At 44.6% G+C, this 25766-nt stretch overlaps 4 protein-coding genes across 6 annotated transcripts; 2 read left to right on the plus strand and 2 right to left on the minus strand.

The window, feature by feature from the left end:
- The first annotated feature begins 127 nt into the window (after positions 1-127).
- On the plus strand, positions 128-4836 carry LOC116928761 (WASH complex subunit 2). Of its 2 annotated transcripts, XM_032935854.2 has the most exons (5): positions 128-437; positions 513-3383; positions 3440-3839; positions 3905-4022; positions 4702-4836. In XM_032935854.2, exons 1-5 carry the CDS (start codon positions 297-299, stop codon positions 4709-4711), a joined length of 3540 nt encoding a protein of 1179 aa, XP_032791745.2. In that variant the 5' UTR covers positions 128-296; the 3' UTR covers positions 4712-4836. The 2 variants fall into 2 exon arrangements, with proteins under 2 accessions (XP_032791745.2, XP_032791746.2); XM_032935855.2 differs by lacking the exon at positions 4702-4836 and having other exon boundaries at positions 3905-4327.
- LOC116928769 (2-oxoisovalerate dehydrogenase subunit alpha, mitochondrial) lies at positions 4280-6352 on the minus strand. Its single transcript, XM_032935866.2, has 9 exons — positions 6134-6352; positions 5903-6067; positions 5648-5843; positions 5429-5590; positions 5222-5366; positions 4940-5143; positions 4727-4865; positions 4539-4666; positions 4280-4473 (listed from the first exon to the last, which is right to left on the minus strand). The coding sequence occupies exons 1-9, from the start codon at positions 6215-6217 to the stop codon at positions 4395-4397; spliced, it is 1302 nt and encodes a 433-aa protein (XP_032791757.2). The 5' UTR covers positions 6218-6352; the 3' UTR covers positions 4280-4394.
- Positions 5045-24695, plus strand: LOC116928760 (signal-induced proliferation-associated 1-like protein 1). 2 transcript variants are annotated; one of them, XM_045177748.1, is made up of 11 exons: positions 5045-5170; positions 9295-9516; positions 15481-16248; positions 17435-17916; positions 18080-19194; positions 19282-20282; positions 20980-21310; positions 21374-21525; positions 21618-21662; positions 21862-23564; positions 23638-24695. In XM_045177748.1, exons 3-11 carry the CDS (start codon positions 15709-15711, stop codon positions 23873-23875), a joined length of 5607 nt encoding a protein of 1868 aa, XP_045033683.1. In that variant the 5' UTR covers positions 5045-5170; positions 9295-9516; positions 15481-15708; the 3' UTR covers positions 23876-24695. The 2 variants fall into 2 exon arrangements, with proteins under 2 accessions (XP_045033683.1, XP_032791744.2); XM_032935853.2 differs by lacking the exons at positions 5045-5170; positions 9295-9516 and adding an exon at positions 11666-11856.
- On the minus strand, positions 24641-25739 carry LOC116928774 (apoptosis regulatory protein Siva). The gene is made up of 4 exons (XM_032935874.2): positions 25472-25739; positions 25274-25416; positions 24854-25193; positions 24641-24794 (listed from the first exon to the last, which is right to left on the minus strand). The coding sequence occupies exons 2-4, from the start codon at positions 25404-25406 to the stop codon at positions 24734-24736; spliced, it is 534 nt and encodes a 177-aa protein (XP_032791765.2). The 5' UTR covers positions 25407-25416; positions 25472-25739; the 3' UTR covers positions 24641-24733.
- Positions 25740-25766: the final 27 nt, after the last annotated feature.

The raw sequence follows: 25766 nt of genomic DNA on the forward strand, positions 1-25766 counted from the left end.
CTTTTCAAAAGCCGGATCCACCAATACAATTCTCGGAACCGAATCGAATCGAATTCTCGAAAAACAATCATATTCTCGAATCTCGATGTTTGGAAGTGTAAAATTCCCGTAATGGCATCGCTGCTGAAATTTACGTTGTTATGACACAACACTCAAGTGACAAACTTGACTAAACAAGTTTCTGTTTCGTCTCCTCTACGACTACGTACAGAACGGCTACAGTAGACAAAAGCAAAATATAGCATTCAGCTTGTTAATTATTTGTCATGAATTTAATACCTCTTGGTTTTGACTGAATGGTTAAAATCGTCTCAATGGAACAAATCAAGGAGAGCGAGGATCCCAATTCGTGGACTCCAACTTGTCTTAGAAAATGCCAATCATTATCGTTAGCGTCAGATGTTGCTTTATTGAAATGCATGCAGGATCTTTCACAGGTAAGTTTAAGACTAATAGTTGTGGAAGAGCTAGCACTGAAACAGTGAACTAACAACCAATTTATTGCCTGCTAGAGAATGGTGTCTAGTGCCAACAGTTTGCTGAAAGACTTGGATTCACTAAATGAGGACACTACTTCAGCATGTGTAGAAGTGGAATACTGCATTCAGAGTTTAAACTTAATATCTACCAAGCAGTTCATGGAGAAACGAGTGTATGATGAAGAAATCCCTGAGAAGAAAGAGGAATCCACTACCCAAACCCAACCTGCAATTACTTCGATAGATTTTGTACCAAAAATTAAAGAAGCCATCAGAGAAGGGCTTCCTGCTATAAAATTGCAAGTTGAAAATTTTGAATATGCAGCCAACGGAAAATCGTCTCAGACACTGAGCAGAGGCTCAAACAATCATTACTCCAACAGATCATTGCCTTACTTACTAGGAACAGAAGAGTTCATTGATAGCCCTACTGTTGGAGTTTCAGAAGGACATCAGTTCAAGTGTGAATCAACTTCAAACCTTCAGCCACCTAGCCATCCATCTAACAGCACTTTATCATCAGTACCATCATCCCCTTCTTTGAAGTCAAATTTGCAAGTGCCATTACCCGTTGAGAACAGACCACATTCTGATTCAGATGTTTCCTCTATGTCTGAAGCTGGTGGAAGAACGTCTGTTGAAACCAAAGAAGTAGACGAAACACTAAAGAGACCTGGGCTTAGTAATCTACAAGACGAACTTTCTGCACGATTGAAAAATTCAAGCGGTCCCATCGTGAGGCCTTCGCCAGAAGCATATACTACGCCTTGTGCAAAGGTTCCTGTCAATGGTGAATCTCAGCGTCATGAAGTGAAAGAAGTGAATCCGCGAGGTGCCGTAGCATCACCACAGCCAAAAACTGAAATCGCATCGTCTAGAGATGTCATTCAACCACTCAAAAAGAAAACCTTATTTGACGATAGTAGCAGCGAATCTGACGGTGAGCTTTTCCGGTCGAATGCATCTAAAGTAGCCCCTTCATCTACCAGTGCATTAAATCCAACAGCATCAAAGGCAAGTAGGGTATCAATTGCTCCTCAACCACCTATGGGCAAAAACAATAATGCAGCGGCTTTGGGGCGGACTAGTAACTTATTTGGATCGAGCGATAGCGAGGACGATCTTTTCAGCGGAGCGATTACATCGAACGTAAAGTCTTCAAAATCAATTCTAAAATCAACCGGAAAGATAGGGACGAGTGTTTCCGATGATGAAGAAAATATATTTCTGCCCAAAAACACAACGACGAAAAATTCTCAATCGGCACCTTCAATCACCGTCGCATTGCCTGCCGATAAACCGCAGTCCTTATTCGATGACGTAGACGTGCCTGATTTTGTTCAAACAAAGCCCAGTCTGCCGGTAAATGCAGCTGTACCAACGGTAAACAAACCTCAAGAAAAATTACATGTTCAGCAAGCAAAACAATTAGGATTCGATCAACCCAAACAAAAAAGTCTTTTTGCAGACAGTGATGAAAGTGATGAAGATCTCTTTCGTAACATTGTGGCAGTCAAGAACAAGGTTCCGGCATTAGTTGTGCCGCCTACGACTTTGTCCACCTCTCCGCTACCAGATAAAATAGTCACACATTCAAGTCGGCATCAGTCTACTCCTATACAAAATGGTGATCAAAAGGAAGAACCAAGTAGGCCAGCATCTGGTCCCGACAATAGCAACGAACCGGTTCGTGTTGAATCACATTCCAAATTAAAGTCAAAATCATCGCTTTTATTTGATGATGACTCGGATGACGAAGATTTGTTCAAAGGAGTTGCAGTAAAGAAGTACTCCCCTCCGAAAACAAATGCTCCTGTTTTGCAGAATGTTCCGAAAGTGTCGAAAGATGATTCATTGAAAGAAGTTCCAGTACCAAAACCATCCGTTCATGTTGCCGAGGTGATTGGAAGCCTTGATGACGGCGACTTGTTTAGTTCTGCTCTGCCGGCCCAACCTCCTCCGTTGTCGGGTACTCGTCCCGTTGCTCGGAAACCTGAAGACCCACCAGACGGATCATCGGTTGCCATTGCCAAGACAACAGAGAAATCGATATTCCCGGAAAAGAAACAGTCGATTCCAAAGACAGCCATAAGCTCCGGTGATTCAACAGCTAAACAAGTAGCTGTTTCTTCAAAGTTATCAGAGATCTTACCGACCAACACTTCAAACGACCTGTTTGGTGGTAAAAGTACTCCTATAATACAACCGCCTCAGCGTCAACATATTCCGATATTGAATGCATTTGAAGATCCTGACGATGAAGATCTTTTTGGGATTTCAAGTTCCAAACAGGTGCCGCCACCTATGCCAATTAAAACCTCGTTGAAATCAGAAGAGAGTGAAAATCTAATAAAAACTGAAGAACTATTTGATGCTACCTTGAAACAAACGCAATCTTTTTCTCGTGATCCCGTAATATCTTCGAAAGCTACCGAGAAAATTCAAACTCCTGAAAGTGATATTAGTCAATCACCGGAGACGGAAGTGGTACCTCAGACCTCAGCCAACACTGTTGATAAGATACCAAGTCGAATAGCCTCGCTGAAGTTGTCTCTCGCTAAGCAACCCAATTCCATGCCATTTTCCAATACTGGCTCTACGGCCAGTACGCCTAATGATGAAGACGGAAACACACCATCGAATGCCGTTGTTCGGAAACCGTTCGGAGCGACGCCGCTTTTCGGTCCTCGCAGTCCCGTGAAAAGCCTTCCACCGAGTCCTACGAAAACGGAACAAAAGATAATGCTACGAGTTGAAGAGAATGAAAATAATAGGGAATCTGAACAAAACAATGATCCTCTTGATTGTCTCAATAGACAACGGCCAAAAGCTCCTTCTCGTCGCCTACCTTCACGCCATTTTCGGCGTTCTAAAATCCAGGACGACGACGATGAATTTCCCCAGGTAATGCTAAGTCTTATGTTAGCAATCATTCCTTGATTTAATGATTCCTCTTAAAGGTGGAAGAAGCTCATCAGTCTCCCACGGAAACCACATCAATACCCACTGTTGTCAATCAGGTTGTTAGTGAGCCATTATCGGTATCGGAGCAAACTAAAAAGCCGACAGCTATTCTGGTTGATGAGGTGCCTTCACAGTTGAAACCTGCTGAACGATCACTTTTTGATGACTCTGATAGCTCCGATGGGGAACTTTTTAAAATTAAAACACCAGCAAACAAGTTGTCCAAAACTGAAGCACCTGTGAAATCGGGAGGTTTAAAATCCAATGCAAAAATCAATTCCTCGTTGCTTGGCTCCGGTTCGGATGACAGCATTGTCTTTAGCAGCCATCAAGTAGGCATTCCAACACCGAAAACCACTACGCCTTCATTTCTGCTTGTCGATTCTGACGATGATGGTGATATTTCTTTTTAACCCATTTTCATAAAGCACGTGAAAGTATTAAGTGCTTTGGTTTATTAGATGATTTGTTTGCCACAACGCCGAAACGCCGCGTTCATCCCAAGCCAGATCTTACCACCGTGGTTGGTGCTAGTAAAGCTGGTCCCCCAGTAACCGATCCCCTTCTAAATTTTCAACAGTAAGTGAATATCTATGCTTCCGAGCAAGTCTAGTCTCGAGACTAAGTCTGGCCTAGGTGCCTTCTTTTTTTTCTATCGCCCTATTATGTGTAGAAAAGCAACATTTTTAAAAATCTTAACATAATCTGTGATGCCTCTTCCCTCACATGTAGCCGTGAAACTATCATCACGAGAATAGTTTCTCTATAGGAAAACATTCCGAGGCCTTATTGATTGTCGTGGCCTGTAAAACCCCACAAAATTTTCTTCAACAAAATTACTGTGTGTACCGTATATCTCTGTCAACACATTTATATTATTATTAGTAATGTTTTTTCTTCTGCTTCATGACATCAATCATATTTCAACAAAAAAGCTTTCCTCTAAATACCTTAATCTTTCGAAAAATTCTTCAACGGATAATGTTCCGCGTATTTCTGTACATGCTCTTCCATCTGTTTCAGTTGTTCCCTATTGAAAAGAAAAAGAAAATATTAATAATTATAAATCGGCAACGGCCCGTGCCTTAGGCTCACGTTATGTGGGATGGCATTTCGTGGTAAACATCGGTGAAAATTTCTTTCCAGTTGGGTTTTAATTTCTTTTCTGCACGAGCAAAAGCCGTCATTACTTGACGTTTGCAATCCTCTTTCCATTCTTTCTCCTAAAAAAAAATGGCTGAAATGTAGTTCGTTACAGCGGGCAATAACATTGCCGTAAATACCTGAACATCTCCCCACCAACCCTTTGACAACATATAATTTCTCAAGCGAGAAATGGGATGGTCTCGCTCGTCCCAGTAACGGACTTCGTCTACGCTACGGTAGGCAGTGCTGTCGTCGGATGTGCTGTGATGACCAATTCTGGAACACCATACATCATCTTAAGCTAGGTAATTTGGTACGTTTGACTTCAACAGATTTCCTCATTCACTAACCGATATGTCATGGCTTCAATTAGGACTGGTCGCATCTCGTTGAGAGCCACTTGCCGGGCTTTCGCAGTTGCATTGTAAACGGCAAAGACATCATTACCATCAACACGAATAGTCAGCATACCGTAGGCCGGACCACGACCAGCAATTCCATCGCCACGGTATTGTTCTTTGGAAGGTGTAGAGATGGCATATCCGTTGTTACGGCTAAATAACGGCCGAAATCATACAAAGGTTAGTCTTATTTTCGAGTGTTATTGTCGTATAGGCTGAAACATAGCTTACCAAAAGAAGATAACTGGGCAATCGAGGGTTGCAGAAAAGTTGAGGGCAGCATGAGCATCTCCTTCACTGGAAGTTCCCTCGCCAAAGTAGCACATTACACACAAACCATTCTGGGCCCTTTTATAAGAGTAGGCAGCACCCACAGCTATATCAAATTCTGATCTGTTAAAGGTTGAAAGCTTGGCAGCTATTGCAATTTATGAATACCTTGTGGCATCTGAGTACCAAGTGGCGACGAAATAGTCACAAAATTAAGATCTTTTGAACCATAATGCACTGGCATTTGCTTTCCTTTGCCTCCATCCTCCATATTTCCATAGCATTGGTTCATGAACTGATCTAGAGTGAAACCCCTCCACATCAATGTTCCTAAAGGGAAGAATGGTACTAGAATATCCAGCCTGAAATCAGAAGTGATTTTCATACCAGCTTCTCTGTACTGCCCAAATATGAGATCCTTGGGATCTAGAGCAGCTGCACTTCCAATGTGTGTCCCTTCTTCACCATAATTTGTCATGTAAAAGGAGATTCGGCCTTGGCGTTGAGATTCATACAAAATCCTATCCATGGTGTTTAGCTGAGTCATGCATTTGTACATTTTGATAACCATTTCTTGGGACAGCTATTGAAAATTTATAAGCATAAGTTATCACAGTGGGATTTATTGCAGTGTTGCTTTACTTGGGGATCCTGACTAGGGTCTATGACTTTTCCTTTCCGATCCATTACTCTGTATACTGGGATGCCATCGTAGAGGTCAGGACGAATAAACTCCAGCTTTTCAGTCCATTGGGAGCGAGATCCAGGAAACTGTGGCCGTTCATCCGAGGAAAATTCTCGAGTAATCTAGTAATGGAACCCAAACTTCATGACATTCATTGTTAAACGAGTACAGATACACGATGTACGCACCTGCGAAAGAGCACCAATATTTATTCGTTTGCAATTGGCAGCCACTGAACGAAGACCGTAGCAAGCTAGCCGGATGGGTAACATTTTACAACTCAACAGGAATATGGAATAGAAATCTAAATGCTTCCTTCCGAAAATAGGTGCTTCGCACTTAACTGTTTAAATGAAAACACAGCAGCAGAAGTATTTCTTTAAGAAAAAAATGGTTGAGATAACGAAGATTATAGTGCCATCTGTAGGTAGACGATTACAGTTGATAGTCAAATTTAACTCGTGAAAATGGGATGGGTGATGGAAGGGGATCTTCGAAAGTTCGTGAAATACACGATCTTGGTGAAAAATAAAAGCTAGCTGAAAGATCAATAAATGTCAGAAAAAAGAGCTATGTAAGATGTTTTTCTTACGCATAAACGTGAGACTTTAAGTTTGAAAACTTTCATGCGCTCTCTTTTTTCCAGTGTACGATATTTCACGCTAGTGAAATTAGCGCATAATACAGATCACGACTATAGTCAGGAACGCAGGCTTGAACCTCACTTTCTCTTTTCTTTTATGATTTCATTTCGACTGTGCGCCGAGTTAATTACCGAAACGGCATTAACAAGATGACACATCTAGTCCGTGTTTTCCTCCTACATTTTTAGACGTGTTGCATTTGTTGGCTTCGGGTTTTCTCGGTTCTCGTTAAAGTCGGGAGACTTTCGAATAATACTCCCATAAGTGGAAACCGCCTCCAGTTTCGCGGTTAACCGAAGAGTGAGAACCAAGAAACGACAAGAGAGAATAACGACCAAATTTACTGCGCGCCATAGCGCCATGATTTTTTTGTATTCGAAGACCTCCTCCTCCACGTACCAGATAGCCTTGTTCCCTTCGTTATATGTCGTGGTTTTCTTTTTCGAGAAAAAACTTGTCTCGTAGCGTCAACACATGTGAAAGATTAAGATGTCCTTACTCACGCAAAAAAAGGAATAAAATAAAAATGGCATTGGTGTCGCACCACCGACGCCGTTGTTGTCGTTCAAACTCCAATACGGTCTGTCACTTGTGAAAAGAAATGATATGGGACTAGTTTCTCTTAAACCCTGTTGGGCGTTGTGTTAAATCCGCTCTACTTTTAAAAGTTGCTCATAAAGTGTACCGTGTTATTCATTTTAACGATCGAGAATCTTGGACGTGCGAGAAAGTTCGATCGCTAAATCCTCCGAGTTCAAATAGCACAAAGGTCGCTAGAATAACAAATATGGGAGCCTACTTTCAAAGACAAGGTAGGCAAAAATGTATGCATTCGATGTGTTTGTGGTTGACTAAAGCGAGAAAGTTTGATAACTAATTGTTTTCGTATCTATTTGAATCTCAAAAAATATTTCAACGTGACAGATGGGAATGAATTTCCGAAAGCGTTTTATACCCGTAAAAATGAATGAATGAGATTATTCTAAAAAAATTATATCAGATAGTGTAAACAACAAAGAAGCTCGACCCAGAATTTTTGAACTTTACGAACCTTTCCCTCATCTGAAAATACGCAATTAAGTTTACTGCTTGCTTAAACCCCTCCCATTTTAAAATTCAATTCTTAATCTTTGACAAACTGTAAGGTTAACAGGGCTTTCGTAATCTGAAAGTCATTTGAATAGAAGGAATTCCGGTTGCTTAACTAGAAGTTTATCACAGTTAATGATCATGCCGAGACTTGAAACAGAAGGTCGTCAACTTAAGAACTAAATTACGAGACGTAAAACACATCTTGTTTGCGCCATTAAAAAACAAATACGAAAGAAAAAAAAAAGGAACAACGAGGACAGGTAAATATCGTAAACAAATTAATAGTACAGAGGTTGCCAGTAATAATAATAAAAAAATGTGTAAACTTTTATTACGCACTGGGAAGCCGTCCTGGTATCTTGCAAAACACGAGACGAAAAAAAACAAACAAAACAAAACAAAACAAACTGTATCAATGCATCAGTAACTTGTAGTTCATTGAGACAAGTCTGTTAGGTCATCAGATAACTGTATCAACCAAGAGAGACCTTTAATGGGTTACACTAATGAGATGGAACCTTGTTGTATAAAGCACTCTGGCGAATGATTATACGATGACACGGGTGAAGTAAAATCCGTTGGATGGCACCTCAAAGACTTTACGAGTCGTTAAGCTTTCTAGGAAAAAAGAAATGAATAAGAACGATGACTTGAAAGAATGTTACGTTGTTTTTTTGGGGTGGAGGGGGGTATCTTTTTCTCCCCTTTTAAACGCACGAAATGGCACCACATTTATGAATAGAGATTACAAATGTTTAGAACCGACTGTTGCTTATGTAAGCCGAATACCGTTTGCGCCGACACTGAAATGTTGAGAAGAGGAAAAATTCCAGGGAACGATCGTGTCTTTGCGTCTTTTCATTTTAAATGTCGTACATGTTGCACCTACGTGCAAGCATGCTGTACCGACAAACATATTGACGCTAATTGGCCATGCCGCATGAAGCCACCTACTCCGCATAGCAGAGCAACTGTAACCAGTTACTGTAAAGTATAAGAATTGGAAAATAAAACGAAAGATTCTTTTGCCATGGTCTATTTTAGATTTTTTTTCGCCTCTTTTTTCCTTTCTAGAATTTGCTTATTTACTGACGACGACCAAAAACTATGCGACCTAACAAGGCCGGTTATCCAAAACTAATTTTAGGAACTCGTAGTCATAGTCGCTGGTATGAGGCGACTTCTGCCAATGACGTGTTCGCTTCATTCTTTATTTTGCACACAGAAAAAAGAAGGAAATAAATAAAGATACTGTGCAAATGTCCTTGCAAAGGCGGTTCAGCATTCCAGAGATGCTATTCTCTTTCGTGACGTGTCGGTATTCAAATATCGCCGCTAACGACTGCCGGAGTTAAAAGATTTAAGAGATTTTTGTTGGGGGGGACTAAACAAAACCGGCAACAGTAGTAAGGTCAGTTTTAAATACCTCAAACCCGTATAGACAGTTCATTTAATTAGAATCTTACTTCTAGGTGATGTTTTTGCAATTGCTCTTTTGAGAAGAAGGGTTTCATTTCTATATAAAATAAAAAACCCGTATGCAATAATTAAGAAAAACTAAAAAAAAAAAAAAAAAACTAAAAAAATAACAATGTTCTGACTCTCGCCAACAGGTGGCGATGAATTTAAAAAAATGGCTTCCGGGTGTATGCGAGACTGCGAGAATGACGTTTGAGGCCTTGGCGTGGGGTTCGCTTCAAACATCAACAGCCACACCACAATCACAAATCAGTGCTTCCAGTTTATTATTATTTTTCGTCCTCCAATCTCAAGTGATGTTTATGTTTCACAGTGTCTGGATTAATTTTTCCCGCCGTTGACGTTTCAATGCTAAGGTAACATTGATATTTCCATATATTTCTAGTTAAAAACATGAAATGGACATGAACAAAAGGTTCACACAGTGTGTCTTGATTCCCGTTTATTGAAAGATGGCATTCCGGTATCGTGGTTGGTTTCCACCTGTAGAGTTACCTTGACTTTCCTTGTGGATAACACTGCTTTGTTTTTTTTTTTACCACTACTTGGTTTTTACACTGTGGCACGCTAATTCCCTTTTTGTTGTCGGTTCAGGAAGTTTGAGGTAAGCAACTGGTGGAGAAGCAATTGAAAATAAAGGTTTAGTTCACAGAGGCCTAGTGAACCTGCAGTCCTCCACATGTTGTAGCATTGCTTTTCCAGAGTTTTCCTGGTTAGTTCTCGCTGAACTCATGGTCTTGGCCTCGAAAGCTCTTGATCCCTGTTTCTGAAATGCCTAACAAGTCATGCTGCTTTTTTGTGATTTGGGTGTAGCATTTCTTACTTTTTTATTGATAAAACGTTGGAAAGGGAAGATAGAAAATGGGCATCCTGGTTGTGTAGACAGGAAAACAGCAGGTTGACACCAACCAGGTCCACCAGCTGGGACTCTTGGCCGTGTTCACATCAAATAGCCATAGAAGATAAAACAAACGAGCTCGGCCATAAACCTGTAAAACAGATAAATTTTTTTTCTGAAAAAAAAAAAGGAAAGGGGGAAAATCCTTCCGGTCTAATAGAAGGGACAGAAACGACTCCCTCCATCCCTTCACCGAAAATAAAAATTTGTGCAGCACGCAACACACACGGGTTTCATTCATTCTATTGGACAACAACAACTTCCGGTGTCGTGCTGTCCCGTGTTGTTGTTTGCATCGATCCGGCTCCATTTTTTCGGGCACCCCCGCGTCAACAACAATCTCTCTCCTTATTTTGTTCAGCTCCAAAACTCAGGAGTCTCTGTCATTGGATCTTCCTTTCTCGCCTCGCGTTAGTGAGCAACACGCCGGGGGATCGTGGGAATGTTACGCACAAGTAACTCCGGCTCATCCAGCCGTATCAATGAACGCCAGTCGTCACTCCTCTTGTTGCTCCTGTGATGATGATGATGATGACAAGATTGTTTAAGATTTCGGGTCGGGATGCCAACTGAAAATTATGTACAAAAAAATAACAAAACAAAGACATTTGTCTTTTTATTTTTTTCGGTGAGATTCTTTTTGATTATTGCATTTGGGTCGGCAACTTTTCACGGTAGAAAATGATGGCCGTTCGTTCTAGGGGTTTTATTTGTCAGGGCATCAAGGAAAAGGAAGAAAAAGAAAAGAAAAAAAAACAGTTCCAGGGCTGTGTCTTTTGTCTGTCCCTCACAGAGACAGGCCAAAGTCACACAAACACGCACAGAAAAAAAAAAAAACCCCAAAAAAAACAAAATGTTTTATTTTGTTGGCCGCAGGCGGAGCGTGACCGTTTCAATAGACTATTCAAAAATCCTTCCCTGTTTCTCCCCTCCCCCGAAACTCGTACTACTACTACTACGGTGTAGGGCCGCCTCCTGCGCCGCCGTTGGTACCCGAATGCGTGTGTGTGCGTGACTGACGAACGAGCCGACATGCTCACTCATACAACTGCGTGCAAATCGCAAGCCACTTCGCTCTGATTGTCATTTTCTGTGAGGTTTTTTCTTTTTCGGGAATGCGGTGCAAACGGAAGTTGTCACGGCCGTGTGTTCGTATGTAACCTTATAACGCCTGGGGCTCTTTAATTGCTCCCCAAAAGAAAGAAGAAAAAAGGCGTGTGACGTGCGACATTTTTCACGAGGTCACATTTTTCGAAGCGAACCTTATGCGAATGTTAAAGAAGAACGCAGAAAAGGTAAAGGAATTAACAAAAACAAAAAAAAAAGGAAAAGGTGAAAACGAATAGAAATGCGCGTCAAAAAGATTGTGGGGATGAACGTGAAGGCTCGAGGTTTTTTGCCTTAACGGGCCCTGGATGGAAAGGAGGAAGAGTGGGCGGAGCCTCACTTGGAGCATAGACACAAAAAACTAGCGGCGGATGAGCTTCTTTTCCTCTCTCTCTCTCGTTTTTTTCTTTCTTTTCTTTCTCCCCTTCTCCTCTTCGTCCTCTCGGCTGTGTGCGTGTGTTTCACTCCGGTCTCTCTCTCTCTCTCTCGGCGCTCTCCCATTTCTCTGTTCAGTCTGTTCTCCCTACTTGGCCCTGACGGCTGCGTGTGTTTTCCGTTCTCCGCGTGTCCCGCCGCCTGCTGGCTTGTTGTGTTTGGATGCGTCGTTACTCGAGCGTTACCGTCATCCGCAGTCACGGGGCGGATGTGTTTGTGAAGAGCCAGTTTACTACACCTACACCCAGTGTACCCCGTACGACGCACAAGTTTTGTTTTGCTTTTTTCTGTATTCTTTCTCTTCTTCTTCTTCCAACGTTTGTTTTGACCAAACAATGGATAACGAGTACCAGCGCAAGTTTTGAGACATTTTGATTTTGCCTCTCCAAAAGAGGGGGTGGGGAGTATGTTTCTTTCATTTTTTGAGTTTCATCTTTTGCTTGCGTTGTTGTTGTTTTGCGGAGTGCGAGTGAGAGTGCTGCAAATAGTCATCGTAAGAGAGAAAGGGACTCTCTATTTCTTTTGAAATGAGTGGGCAAAAACGAGTTTTGCGACACACAGTGTCAGTTTGGCCAGCCAACGATAGACTCTCTTTTTTTTTCTCTCTGCGTGTTAAGAGAGTCGACAAACGTTGCTGATTGGGCATTTCCCTTCTTCCTCAATCGTCTCGTACTTAAATTTGTTTCTTTATTTCTCGTCTTATTCACAGTTTTTTTATATTTTTTTTCTCTTTATTTCTCTCCCCTGGGCCGATAGGAGATTGTTGCGGTTTCCTGCTTCCGCCCAGGCTTTTTTTTTCTTTTCTTCTTCGTCTCTCTTTTAGGGTATCAGCAGAAGAAGGGAAAAGATTAGTATTGCATATGTGTTGTACCCGCATTATAAATATCCCGTGTCCGTGTGTAGAGAATGACTTGTCACAGGCTCGTTACACGGCCTTCTACCAGCTCTGATTTTATTTTATTTTTTTTTTCTATTTCTTAGTAACTGGTTATCCGCCTGTTCTTGTTGATCAACGTTCTTTTTTTTATTTTGCATTGATTTTTTTTTTGAGGAACGAGGAGGAGCTAGCCAGATTGCGGTGGTGTGGAGACACACTTGCCTCTAATCGACTGTATATGCAAAGTCATTTGGAAAGCAAGAATTTGAACCTTAATAGCATTTTCTTTCGTTCCAACACACACACACACAAAAAACAAAAACACGAACCTGCCCAAGAGTGTAGGATCGAGTTTCTGCTCTCGCAAGCCAATTTAGTCGGCTAACCTGAACCCAACATGCCGGGTTTTTTTTTTTTAATTTTTCTAAACATTTCTATTAGTTCAATTTTCGGATTAAAAGATCTTATGTATTTATGCTTTGCCTCTCTCCGATTTCACTTTGTCGTCCTTGTTTTGCTTTTAAAATAGTATGCGTACATGCGTGTTGGGATTGTCAAACAGTTAATACTAGGGGGTAAGCATTCAAAAGGAGGAGAATGTCGTACTGGATTCATCCGCTCTCGTTGTTTTCTTTCGCTTTTTATATTTTATTTCTTTCTTTCTTTTTTCCGTTTCTATTTCTGACAACTATTTCCCTTTCGTCTTTATCTTCACCTCTAAAAAAAAAAAAAGCCGATCGGTATGGCTTTTGGCACGCTTTACCTCCGGCCATCCTTGTAAAAAGAGAAAAAAAGAAAAGTCTTTGGCAAAGCTACAGGTAGTTTTCACATGCCCTTAGGTGCGATTCTTCTTGTTTTCTTTTAAGGGGGACTGGAGCCATACCAAGGTCGTGTGAGCGATTTGCATCATACGTAGTCGTGAATTCTCTATTTCTCCCTGTACGATTCGTGCAATTAAAGCTCTCAGTTGTGTGTTTGGCTGTAGAGTTAGTGAACTCGAACGCGTGGTCGTGACGTGCCACGGACAAAAAACTCTATAATCAGATCTCCCCGAGTTCAAAAACGATCGATGTCCCGACAACATTGAGAGAGGGAGAGAGAGAGAAAAAAAAGATTTTTATTGCAAACGAAACGAACGATTGTTGTTGTTCTTTTGGCTGAGGAAGGAAGAATGTTTCTAATGGCTCGTTTTGGTTATTTATGAGTGTTTTTTTTTTGTATTCTTGTTGTTGTGTTCCCAACCGGGTTGCCCTCCGGCCGTACAAACCGACGATGATGACTCTGAAATTTTTTTTAGTTTAAATTGGTTTTTGTTTTCTTTAAATTCAATCAGAGCATTTTGTGTTGTTGCGTCTGCTGTTACAAACTGGGTGGAGTTGTTTTGTGCTCACTCGCATCCCATTTCTATTTTGCCTCTTTTAAAAAAACAAAAAAAATGTGTGTTTGTAACTTGAAAATGTGCTGCTCACTCGAGTCGCTCAGAGATTTATGGAAATGACCTTTCCCTTCCGTTAGCAGCGGACGCTTTAATTAGAAGGTTACAACGGGACAAAAAAAAAAAAAAAAAAGGGAACGCTTGCTTACAATCGATAAAAAGAAAACGGCATTTTCTGTTTAGGAAAGCGGGGAATCATCTGGGAGCATGTTTCGTGTCACACACCCTTTAACCGAAGCACTGGAGAGAAAAGCAGAAGTGTGCTAGCTAGGGAGGAGGGGTGTCTTGAAATAGTGGAGGAACACAGACGTTATTGTTAAGAAGATAACATTCGGAGTTCGGCCCCCTTTTATTGTGGTCGTGGTCTTTTTTTCGTGGGGGGGACTGGCATCGTCTTTTATTTTTTTAAAGAAAACACGCAGGGAGTCTTTGCAGTGCTAGACGTCTTCTTACTATACAACTACTACTATTCCTACCAGTACCGGAAATGGGTGTGTGACCCGGTGTCACTGACCTGTACGCCAGAGAGGCCAACCCTCTCATGCTCAATCCACTTCTTTTTTCTCTCTCTCTCTTTCTCCCTCCATGTGTTCCAACGCCCCTCCACATCAAAGAGGAGAAAGCAACGTCTCTCTCACCAATAAAGATTTTTAAAAAGGACATCTTTGAAAATAATGTTTCGTAGATGTACATTTTTAAAGGCCTGACATTGTTTTGTTGTTTGTAAACATTACCAGGAGGTGAATGGAATGATTTATTATTGAATTTTGATTCCTAGAGCTTTTTGAGGTGTAGACAAGGTTCATTGATTTGTCGGTTAGGAAACTTCAATTTCTCCCAACTGCGTTTGTCTCCCTTTTTTAATGGTTATGTTTTGGGAGTTGTCTTGTTTGCGGATGCTTCGAGATCCGACCTACTTGCGGAGGAAGTTGTGAACACCGCCGCTTGCATCCAAACAAAACAGACGCACAAACACCCAAAGATACAAAGATAAAAGACAGACACACACACACACAAACGGGAGGTTTTTAACCGTGCCGTGAGAATGTTCTTGTGACTAAAGAAGATCTTAAACATAAAAAAAAAGGGGTCGACCACCTATTATTACAGCGTTACCTTCTCGTTTTCTCCCCGCTTTTATTTCCTTCCATTCAACACAAATGTAAGAAAGGGGGGGAGGGGAGAAACCTTACTGTCGATGGGGGTATTCAATATCTGCACGCTAAATGGAGCAGCAAGGTTTCCGAACCGCAAAATGGGAAGAGAAATCCTCCCTTTGAAAAAAGAAAAAAAAAAAATGAATTTTTTTAAAGACTGGCTTTGTGTGCGGTCGTACAACTTCCCGTGCGTTCATTGTTTTTTTTTGTGTTTTTGCATCGCTTAATTGTCTTGAGATGATGATGATGTTGGTGCTCAATTGATGACGAATGACAATTATTTGCAAGATCGTTTTCTTATTTCAGTTTTGGTGGTGGCAACGTTGTGAATTTGCAATGATTGTGCAATGAGAGAGAAAGTTTTGCGTAAACGTAATATTTTTTATTGAATTCAACTTTTTTTTGTTGCAGCGTTGCAGTTCTGGAAACAAAAATTTTGTGTGTCTTCCTATCCTGTCCGGCAACGCCCACAATAGACCGCGCCTTTAGTCTACAGTAGTGCCGATCCGGGATTTCAAACAAACAAACAATCCAAAAAAAGAGGCTAGGCGCGAGTAATAGAACAAAAGAGGATCGAGGGTGTTTGATCGGAAACCGGAAGAAGAATCCGGATGCTGGGGGATAAGATGAGCGAATGTCATGTCGACAGTAGCAGCCTCTTCCTCTTGTTCCTCGTCATCAATGGCGCCTTCACGCTCGGCAACTGCCAATTTGACGATCAATAACAAGATGGAATTAGTTTCGGCCGGCGAATCCGGCCCGCCCTCTAGGATGTTTCATCCGTCCAATGCTCCCCAGTCAAGTCATCATTCGCAACAGCAACAACAACAACAACCTCAGTCTCAATCACCTTACCGGTTCGGAGCGCCTGATAGCCGGGCGTCGTACAGAGAACAACGCGGCATGGGCCTCAATAGCGGCCGCTCAATGACCGCTCACAATCATCCGTCCGGATCGGCAGCGAGCTCATCTGCTGCTGCTGGGCCGTGGCACCCGACCAACAACCACCAGGCGGGGGCCGAATCCGGTCCGAAGCCCGGCCGCTCCTTCAGCACCGGCATGGCGTCTCTCAGTCGTTCCAATGGCAGTCTGGCCGGCACCGCTAACAATTCGATTCATCCTGCCGCCAACACCGAAACGGACGCCAACGGCAACAGCAAAACGCGTTCCAGAACACAGGTACGGCTTCAGTTGTGCCCAAAAATAAAAAAAAAACTATGGGCCGCTGGAATGTTTAGTTTTTTTTTTTGTTTTTCTCTTCACCTTATCAAATTCTTTGTGTTTTTTTTCCCGCCTTCTCCTCCTCCTACCTTATTCATTTCAAAACATTTTCGGGAGGCGGGTAGTTTTGTGTGAATCCGATTTAAAACGGGAAAAAAAAACATGTTGGCTTGTTCGAAAGACAAAAAAAAAAGGGGGGGGGGATGTGATCCTCCTCCTTTTCGTAATGTGTCTCATCAAGCGTGAAAAGGTCTTCCGTGCGCAATCGACGCACGTATACGTGCACACACACACATACACATAGAGAGAGAGGACTATAAGAAATCGAGGAAAGAAGCCGGACAAGTCAAACTAAAATATTTTAGTGGAGGAATTATTCATAACAAAAGGTACGCGTCGGAATCTGGTCATTTGAGGATTTCCGGGGCACTAGTCGAGGCACACCGGAACTCCAGTCGGCTGGTTTCTTTTTTTTTTAATTCTATTGTCTTTGACATGCAGTGAAACCTTAGCGTTTGCTTTTGTTGTTTGTTTTTATGTGTGTATTTTTGTTTGTTTCTATCCGGGAAAAAGCAAATGGCTGTCGGAATGACGTGAATCACGCAATGCACACAGAAAGACACAAACACAAAGAAGATGAAAGGGATAAATCTTGACATTCTCTGTCGGATTGTGTACGAGCATTTCAAAGAACTTGAGTGAAAAAGACAAGGAAGAAGAACTTGCGGCTTGATTGAGGTTGGTAAGAAGCAACGGGCCAAACTACGCAGCGCACATCTTATGGGACACACACACACACACACAGATAAATAATTTTTAATTGCACTCGCAATTTCCACCTCGGCGCAGAACTTGAAATAATGGCTTTCAATTTGAACCATTATTATTTTTAAAAAGATTTTTTTTTATCTCTTCTTCTTTTATTTATTTTTTTGCGTCGTATTCCCAGCCTTTTATCCGTTGATAAACGGGCCGAGACAACCAACTCAAATCATAACGGATTTGCGCCCTTTTTTGTGATTGTTGTTGTTGTTGTTGTTGTTGTTCATTTCTTCCTCTTCGTTCGTAATTTTCTCTTTTGTGCAAATGTTTCGTCTCGATTTGAAAGTAACGGATGAAAAACGTGTTGATATCCGCCGCACAGACTCCCGGGAACATTGGAGGCGCTTTGTCCGCCACGGCCGCGACGGCAGGTAGCGTCACGGCCGCCGCCCATGTGTTGGCCAGCCCGGCCAGTTCAAACGGTTCCGCAGGTGGCAAGCAGCGCCGAGGCGATTTCGGTGGCAGCCACGGCTCGCTGGACGCTCTGGCCAGCGGTGCCGAGCGCGAGAGCTTCTTCGCCTTGTTGCGCGATTTGGGCGCGCAGAGCAGCGGCAGCGGAAGTAGCAGCAATGGCAACGGCAGCCTGGTGCCCAGTCGGTCGTCCCCCGAAAGAGATTTGGACGATCCCGTTCACGCCAAACCGGTCGGCTGCGCACCCAGCAGGCTGGCCGAGTTGCTGAAACCCAATTTCCATTCGGCCCGAGCCGCCGTGTCCAACACGCAGTCGGAGCCAACGGCCGCCGTATTACCGTTGACTGGCTCTTACTCGTTAGCCGTCCAGCAACAGCAGTCTGTCATGCTCCGGTAAGTCAGCTTTCCTTTTAATACAATCATTTTTTATTATTATTTTATTTTATTTTATTTTTTTCTTTTGCGGTCAACGTCTTTTACCGGTTTTTGTGGACTTTTTTTTAAAATTTATTTCTTGATTTAATTTTTTTAAAAATAAAATATGACGTCATTGAAGACGAAGTACACCAGAGCCACCACTCGGAGCGGGGATGCAGCCACCGGTGGCTAGAAGCGCCACATTACCGGCGGACGCATCCAGCCCGAAACCTCGTTCCAAATTCCAGCGATTCTGGGATCGCGATCGTTCCAATAAAGAGCCAAAGGCGTCCAGCATTCCGGCCACCACGGTCGCCATCGCCGCTTCCGTCGTGGCCGTCCAACACGGCACCGCTTCCGCCAGCGGCGCCACGTCGAGATCCGCCTCGGAACCGTCCATCTTCAAGCGACTCCGCGGTGGGGGGAGTGCGTCCAGCGGAAGCGGATCTGCTTCTTCGTCCAATTGCAAAGGATTGAACGGAATCTCCGCATCGCCCGAACCCGATCTGGCCGCCACGCTGGAACGCGATGCCAGCGACATGGAAGCCCGGCTGGACGAGCGGCTGAAGCGCAAAGCTTTTGCCCATCACGACTGCCAGAGCATGAGCGTCAACCTGGGCTACGCTGCCCGCCTGCGCGGATTGCTCGCCCAGCGCCGCAACACTACCACTGGAGCGTCGGCCGCTTCCATGGCATCCGCTTCGTCGTCGTCTTCCTCCTCTTCCTCTTCTTCCTCTTCATCTTCTTCTTCTTCCACTGCCACCTCCTCTTCGATCGCGGCCTTGAACGCCGCAACGACCGGCTCGTCGGGCAGCTTGTCCGGCGGCGGCAAGGGCAAATTGAAGACGCAGATGAGTTACCCTCCGGCGACGGAAGTGACGGATCCGACGGCCGCGTCGGCTCTGCCCGCACCGGATGAGGTGGACACGGGTGACGGCAAGAGCAATCAGCTGCTGCAGAGCTGCCCGTTCTTCCGCAACGAGCTGGGCGGCGAGCCCGAGTGGTGCGTGGGCGTGTCGCGATGCTCCAGTCCGCAGCTGCAACAGCCGCAGCAACAGCATCCGTCGCCGACTCTGCTCCATCGGCCCGTCAGCACCTACGGAGTCAGCGTGCTGGAATTCGGTGCAGGCAAATCGCATTGGCGGCACGGCATTTGTCCCTACCAGAAACAGCCGTCCGTCCTGGAACGCGGCGACCAAGGCGCCTTCTACTACGGCAACCATTTTTACGCCCAAGAGCACCAAAATTGGTTTGGTAAAGCCTCTCTTTTCCAATTTGTTAAATTTGTTATTTATGGCAGAAAATTCAACGTCATTTGATCAATCGGCTCAACATTTCCAGGAATGGATGAGAATCTCGGTCCGATTGCCATCAGCATCCGGCGCGAGAAGGTGTCTGCCAACGACGTCGAGTCGAACAACAGCCACCACCACCACCACCACCACCACAATCATCACAATCATCACCATCATAGCCATCACAGTCATCACAAAGATCAGTACATCTACCGAATCATCATCCGCACCAGTGAGCTGGCCACGCTGCGCGGGACCGTCCTCGAAGAGGCTATCCCCTCTCTAAAGCCGGCCGGCCCTAAAGGTCTCTCTCTTCGCGAAGTGCTGGACATGGTCTCGCCGGAAATTCACTTGCCCTGTCTCCGGCTGGCCATCCCGGGCCCGACGACGGAGCAACAGCTTCTCAAGTTGGACCAGCAAGGCCTGTCCAACCACTACAAGGTGGGCATCCTCTACTGCAAGGCCGGCCAGTCGACGGAAGAGGAAATGTACAACAACGAAGAGGGCGGTGCAGCGTTCGATGACTTCCTCAACCTGATCGGCCAGCGTGTCCGCCTGCGGGGCTTTGAGAAATACAAAGCCGGTCTGGACAACAAGATGGACTCGACGGGCCTGTATTCGTTGTATTCGCAATACCAGGATCGTGAGCTCATGTTTCACGTCTCGTCGCTCTTGCCGTTCACGCCCAACAACCGGCAACAGTTGCTGCGCAAGAGGCACATCGGCAACGACATCGTGACCATCGTCTTCCAGGAGCCGGGCGCCATGCCCTTCTCGCCCAAGAATATCCGCTCGCAATTCCAGCACGTCTTCATCATCGTCCGCGTTTTACATCCGTGCACGGACCACACTCAGTATCAGGTGGCCGTCAGCCGTTCCAAGGAGGTGCCCATTTTCGGCCCGCCCATTCCTAGCGGGGCCACGTTCCCCAAATCACAGGCCTTTGTTGATTTCTTGCTGGCCAAAATCATCAACGCGGAACACGCTGCTCATCGCTCGCAAAAATTCGCCACCATGGCCACACGCACCCGTCAGGAATACCTCAAGGTGGGTACACCCCCTTGCCATCCGTTACGCATCCGTCCGTTTCATTCAGCGATTTTGTTTGTTTGGTTTTTGTGTTTTTCTTGAGCGAAAACTAAAATCGGTCGACCATATCGAGTCATCATCGCGTGTATTCATGTAACTTGGTACGATCAGATTTCAACAGACTCGGTCTGATTGGCCGTCCTTCTTTTTTTTTTTCTTTTTTAAAGAATTGAAATCCGAGCAAAAAGCCCATTTTTTTAAAAAAAGGAGGCTAAGAGGTGGGGGAGCTTACCCAATAGTATTAACCTTCGCCGTTGAGTGCTTTTTGGAATGTTATTCAGTCATTTCCGCTTCAATTAGTTTGAAATGCGCCTTGTTTTTTTATAACGGAGCTTTAAACCATGTCGAACGACGTCTCCCGTTACCAGATGTTTTTTTTTTGTTTTTTCTTCTTCTTCTTTTTCTACGTCACTGACTCTGCTGATTGTGCCACCTTGAAAGGCCAAAAGTGCATGGTGCAGATTCGAAAAGAAGGAGGTCTTTTCTAATAACGGTTGTTGTTTTGTTTTTGTGTGGGGGGTGGGGGTGGGTATTGGGGTCGGATCTGGTTGATTTAAATTTTATTTTTGTTTAGGCCCCGGTTTTTCCGATCAAGTTTTGTGCGTGTGTGTGTGTGACAATGTTCAATTTTCTTTTGATGTGTGTTGACATCCAGGATTTGGCCACGAATTACGTGACGGGAAACACGTTAGATAGCGGCTCCAAGTTCCCTATCCTGACGTTCAGCAGCCGCAAAAAGGAGAGGCTCAAACCGAAATTCTATCCGGACGCTGTCCAGGCGGGCGCCATTTGCTGGCAGGTGTCGGTGGATGATTTCAGCGGTGGCGGAGGCTCTGTCCGGCAAACAGACAGCTTGCTGGGCATCTCTGGAGACAGTCTCGTCCTGGTGGAGGAGAGCACGAAAGAGTGCATTTGGGCCGTCTCGTGTAAAGCCATCCTGGGATGGACGTCGTCGACGTCCAGCATCAAATTGTATTACCATCAAGGTGCGATCAAATTAGGAATGCCAACGCCGTCTTGCAATGACGTCGTTTTGAACATCTTTGCAGGTGAATGCATTACCGTCCAGGGTAGAGACTGTGAAGCGGATGAGATTCCCGAAATTGTGGCCCGTCTTCACGCCGTCACGTCCGGTTGTGGCACGCGGGAGCTCTCGCTGAGGAGGAACGCCGTAGGGCAGCTAGGATTTCATGTCCAGCCCGTGAGTTTACACATCATTTCAATGAAAATGAAAGAAAGAGTAGAGACAATTGGCATTTTTAATAACAAACTTGCTTTTTTTATAAACAATAGGATGGACTGGTAACGGAAGTCGAGCCTCACGGGCCAGCATGGCAGGTAAATGGGGACGATAAACAACAATGACATTCGTTGGATTTGGTGGGGAAAACACAACAAACAAACCAACAAAAAAAAAGACAATATAGCATGGGAAAATGAGCGGTTCAACGATTTTGAAAATGCCTGGGATTCCATTCGTTATTGGCTTTTATGGATACTTTTTATTTTTGTTTAAAATGGATTTTCTGATCTACAGGCGAGTTTACGTCAAGGCTTCCGGTTGGTGGAAATTTGTAAGGTGACAGTAGCGACGCTCAACCACGAACAGATGGTAGACCTGTTGAAAACGTCGGCCATTGTCACGGTCACCGTTCTACCACCTGTCGATCCCAACACACCTCGACAAGGTTGCACGCTTCAGAGCTGCTCTTACATCGTCGGCAGCATCGACGGCGAGTATGACAATGTCGACGTCAGTGGCGAAGGGGTGGACAACGCGAATGCAGCGATGCGCAGTTCGGGAGCCGTCCAGCAGCAATCCGTTTCGATTCACAGTCGACGCTTACGTTACGAGCGCAGCGTCTCGCCGCCCCGTTCCAGCAGCAGTTCCGGCTACGGAACGGGCAGTAGTTCCAGATCGTTTACGGTTCAGGGAGCGGCCGCGCTGGCGGCCTCGGCTGCGGCCGCGGCTGGAACTGCGACTATGTCGGCCGTTATCTCCACCAACACGACGGAGGGGACCCTGAAATCGACTTCGAGCGGCCATTCGAGCGACGATCCGTGGTACGATTTCATGTCGGAAGTGCTAGAAGCTGAAGTGCTGAACGGGCCAGCTGGTTCGACCATATCGCCTCCTCCGCTTCCATCGAGGCACGGTCCACTTCCAGCGGCCAGCCGGCTGCGTTCGGGCCACGGTGGCGAACATTTTACGCCTCCGGTCATTTCCGTCCAACAACCATCTCCGGCCGTGGAGAACGTGAAATCAAGTAGGAGCCAAGACCACATTTTTCCGCACGACGGATCTTCGCCCGTTAAAAATCGGCCCGCCGGGCCGCCGAGCGTTTATTCCACTCCGCCGAGCAAAGTGAAACCCGTGTTGGAGAGTCCCAGCCTAGTGGGCCGTATGAGTAATTACGAAGATGTGCGCAGGCTGCAGCAGAGCGCCAGCACTTCCGCCGCGCCTCAGGAAACGTCTGGCTCTGCTAGCAGTAAAGTCCGTCCATTGAATCCGCCCGATTACCACCACGCCATGCAAAGTCGTTTGGTGGCTCTCAAATCGCCTGACCAGCAACACGGTCCCAACAATCGAAAATCGCCCTCCTCCACTTACACTTCACGCAGCGAGGACGAACTGTCGGCCGGAAGCGCCAACAGCCTGTCACCACGAAGCCGCCGCAAGCACAGCAAGAACAATGGAGCTGGAAATTTGACGCCTTCCAGCGGCAGCAGCCGAAATCAGAGCCCGCGAATGTTTGTCGAGGCCAAGTTGAAGTCCAACGCCAACGGAAGCGTCTGCAGCGGAGGCAGCGGTGGCGGAGGCAGCGGCCAGAAGCGCTCCAGTACAAATCTACAAGAAGATCTGTTACGACTCATCGGCCCGGATGCGGTGGATGAGGTATCGGCCGATGATTCGTCGGTCATTGTCACCCACGCCCGGCCTGCCAATGCCGTCCTCTCGTCCGCCAATTCATCCGTCCAGTCTGCCGATATGGCCGACCTTCCCGATGCCGAAGAGATGGACTGGTCACGTTTAGTGCACGCCGCCGCCCGAGCCATCCAGGGCACGGCGTCTTCGATGGCTTCCGCCCCAGAAGATGTTGATGACGACCTGCTGGAAGATGAGATCGAAGAGCCCACGCGAGACGGTAGCGACAATCAAGATTCACTCACTTCGTGGATCGATGATGTGACGGAAAAATTACGCATCGAAGCGGAATCAGCTGAAAGTCCGCCGGGAGGGTAAGTTCATTGATTCATTAAGTCCGTCTTCAAATTTTGCTTAAGTAAATGTTTTTTTAATTATTTCTTATAGAATCGGCTCGACTCTGGTGATGGATAATGTAGTGCAATTACGGATGAATCAACTAGAACAACATGTCGGATCACTGGAGAACCGTCTACGTGGCGAAGAGGATAGGAGGCAAGCCCTCGAGGCGGAAATCCGTCGGTTGCGGGAGGCCAACTCGCGTCTTGCCGGTGAGTCGCAGACGGCGGCACAACAACTGAAACGCTTCACGGATTGGTTCTTCCAGACAATTGAACGACCATAAAAGATTGCGGATATAGCCAATTGTAATATGGCGGCCTTACCCACTTATCAAAGAAGAAATCACACTGTCGTGTTTTTGCATTCATCGTTTTGTTCTTTTCGCCAGCATTTTCTAATGAAAACGATATATTTTGTTGTTTTTTTTTTCTCCCGCGTTCGTCCTAATGGCCTTTCCCACCAACAACTGTCACTTATTTCCTGTCTTACCTTTTTTTTAAAAAATATTTTACGGTCATACTCTTTTTTTAGAACCAAAGTGTGTTTTTATCGTCTGCGAATGCGTCTTTGTTTCATATAATTTCATCATTTACCTGGGCCGTTGTGTACAAAATGTATTTTTTCGTCCATATCATTTGTTTTTGTTTTTCTTCCTTTTGCAATTCCATTAAAGAGTGCGTTTGCTTTGGCTCGGAAAGAAGGCTATGTTGTACTGCCCTAATGTTTCTTAACTATTATGCGTATCTCGTTTCCGCATCAGACTCATCGAAATTCTTGTTTTTCGTCTCTGTTTTTTTCCTTACACGTTCGAAATTGTACTTCTCCGCCTACCACACGCCTTTACAGAGATTTGGTATTCTTTATAACTGCCCTACTATTTCGAACAATCACTACACTCTGCCTTTTTATACATAAAACAAAAAAAAACTGTTGTTCGTTACCTCATGATGGGGTAATGTAAAGGATCAATAATTTTAGCAGTTTTGATGTTTTTTTTTTGTTGTTTTCCATCGTCCCCGATTTACCGAATCCGTCTCCTTCAGAAAAGTATTTGAAAGAGTTGTATTTACATACGGCAATACAATGGATTCTTCTTTTGCTTATAATATCTCTGAATTTAAAATCTGTACAATGGGTTGGCTCACAAGTGGCCACGTTCTGTTGCACATGATAGGCAGATGGTGCATTCATCCCTTGAATACCTGCGTAAAGATAAAAGTGGGTTTAAAAATGGTTTAGGTTGATAATTAGAAAAACTTACGTTTGAATAGAACACTTGCTGCAATACTCTCCAGTGCAAGACATGCAAAGTCTAAAGCATTTGTCACAGAAGGTCCCTTCACAGAATTGGCACCTTTCCAGGAGACCTGAGCTAGCTGACGAGCAGGACATGCACGTGCAAGCTAAATTAGCAAAAGGAAGTGATACCGCTAAATTCCTCTCTGTTTGAGGTAAGATCTGCCCATCAGGTGTCAAAATGGTTTGAGAGTATTTGGGGAGACTTGTGGCTGTTAATGAGGCTGTTGAAGCTGTTGGTGGAGGCATTTCTGTGGGATTTGCTTTCGCCTTTGAGCCTTGAAAAAGAAGATTCAATGTCCTGCCTGAAATTTCCCCACAAAAAGAAATGCTTGAACAACCGGGCATCAGAAAAAGGATAATTTTAAACAAAAGATGTTCTCACTATAAACAGCTTTCATGTTTGAAGCTGCACAAATGCCTTGATTGATTTCTCTGTTGCCTACTTGGATTTTTGACTGAGGACAGTGAGACAGGGAGTCTCCCCAATCGAGTTCAGAAATGCTTCGTTTAGGCATGGCTTTCGAACTGAAGTTGAAAATTAATTCTGAAATCTTTACAGCGAAAAGGAAAGAACTCTTACGGAAGTTCAAAAACGCCTATGCTAATCGATTGTTGTGATGTTATGAGAAACGCCTTCAAAGGAAACTGCCAGATGGGGAGGGGATGGAACTCGCGCCATTTGTGGTAAATGAGTAGAGGAAGCCTCTTCTAAAAGGTGGTTAGAAAACGGGAAGTCTTTAATGCTTGCGTAACTACTAGGAAGACACAAATGTTTTATCTTATTCTTTATTTCAAGTTGACATGCAAATGGTATGCATGAGAGATTAACCGTGCTATTTTATTTCGTAACCCATCGTGGCAAGTAGTTGTTGTCA

Source organism: Daphnia magna, linkage group LG8 (genome assembly GCF_020631705.1).
Source record: "Daphnia magna isolate NIES linkage group LG8, ASM2063170v1.1, whole genome shotgun sequence".
In the NCBI taxonomy this organism is placed as follows: domain Eukaryota; kingdom Metazoa; phylum Arthropoda; class Branchiopoda; order Diplostraca; family Daphniidae; genus Daphnia; species Daphnia magna.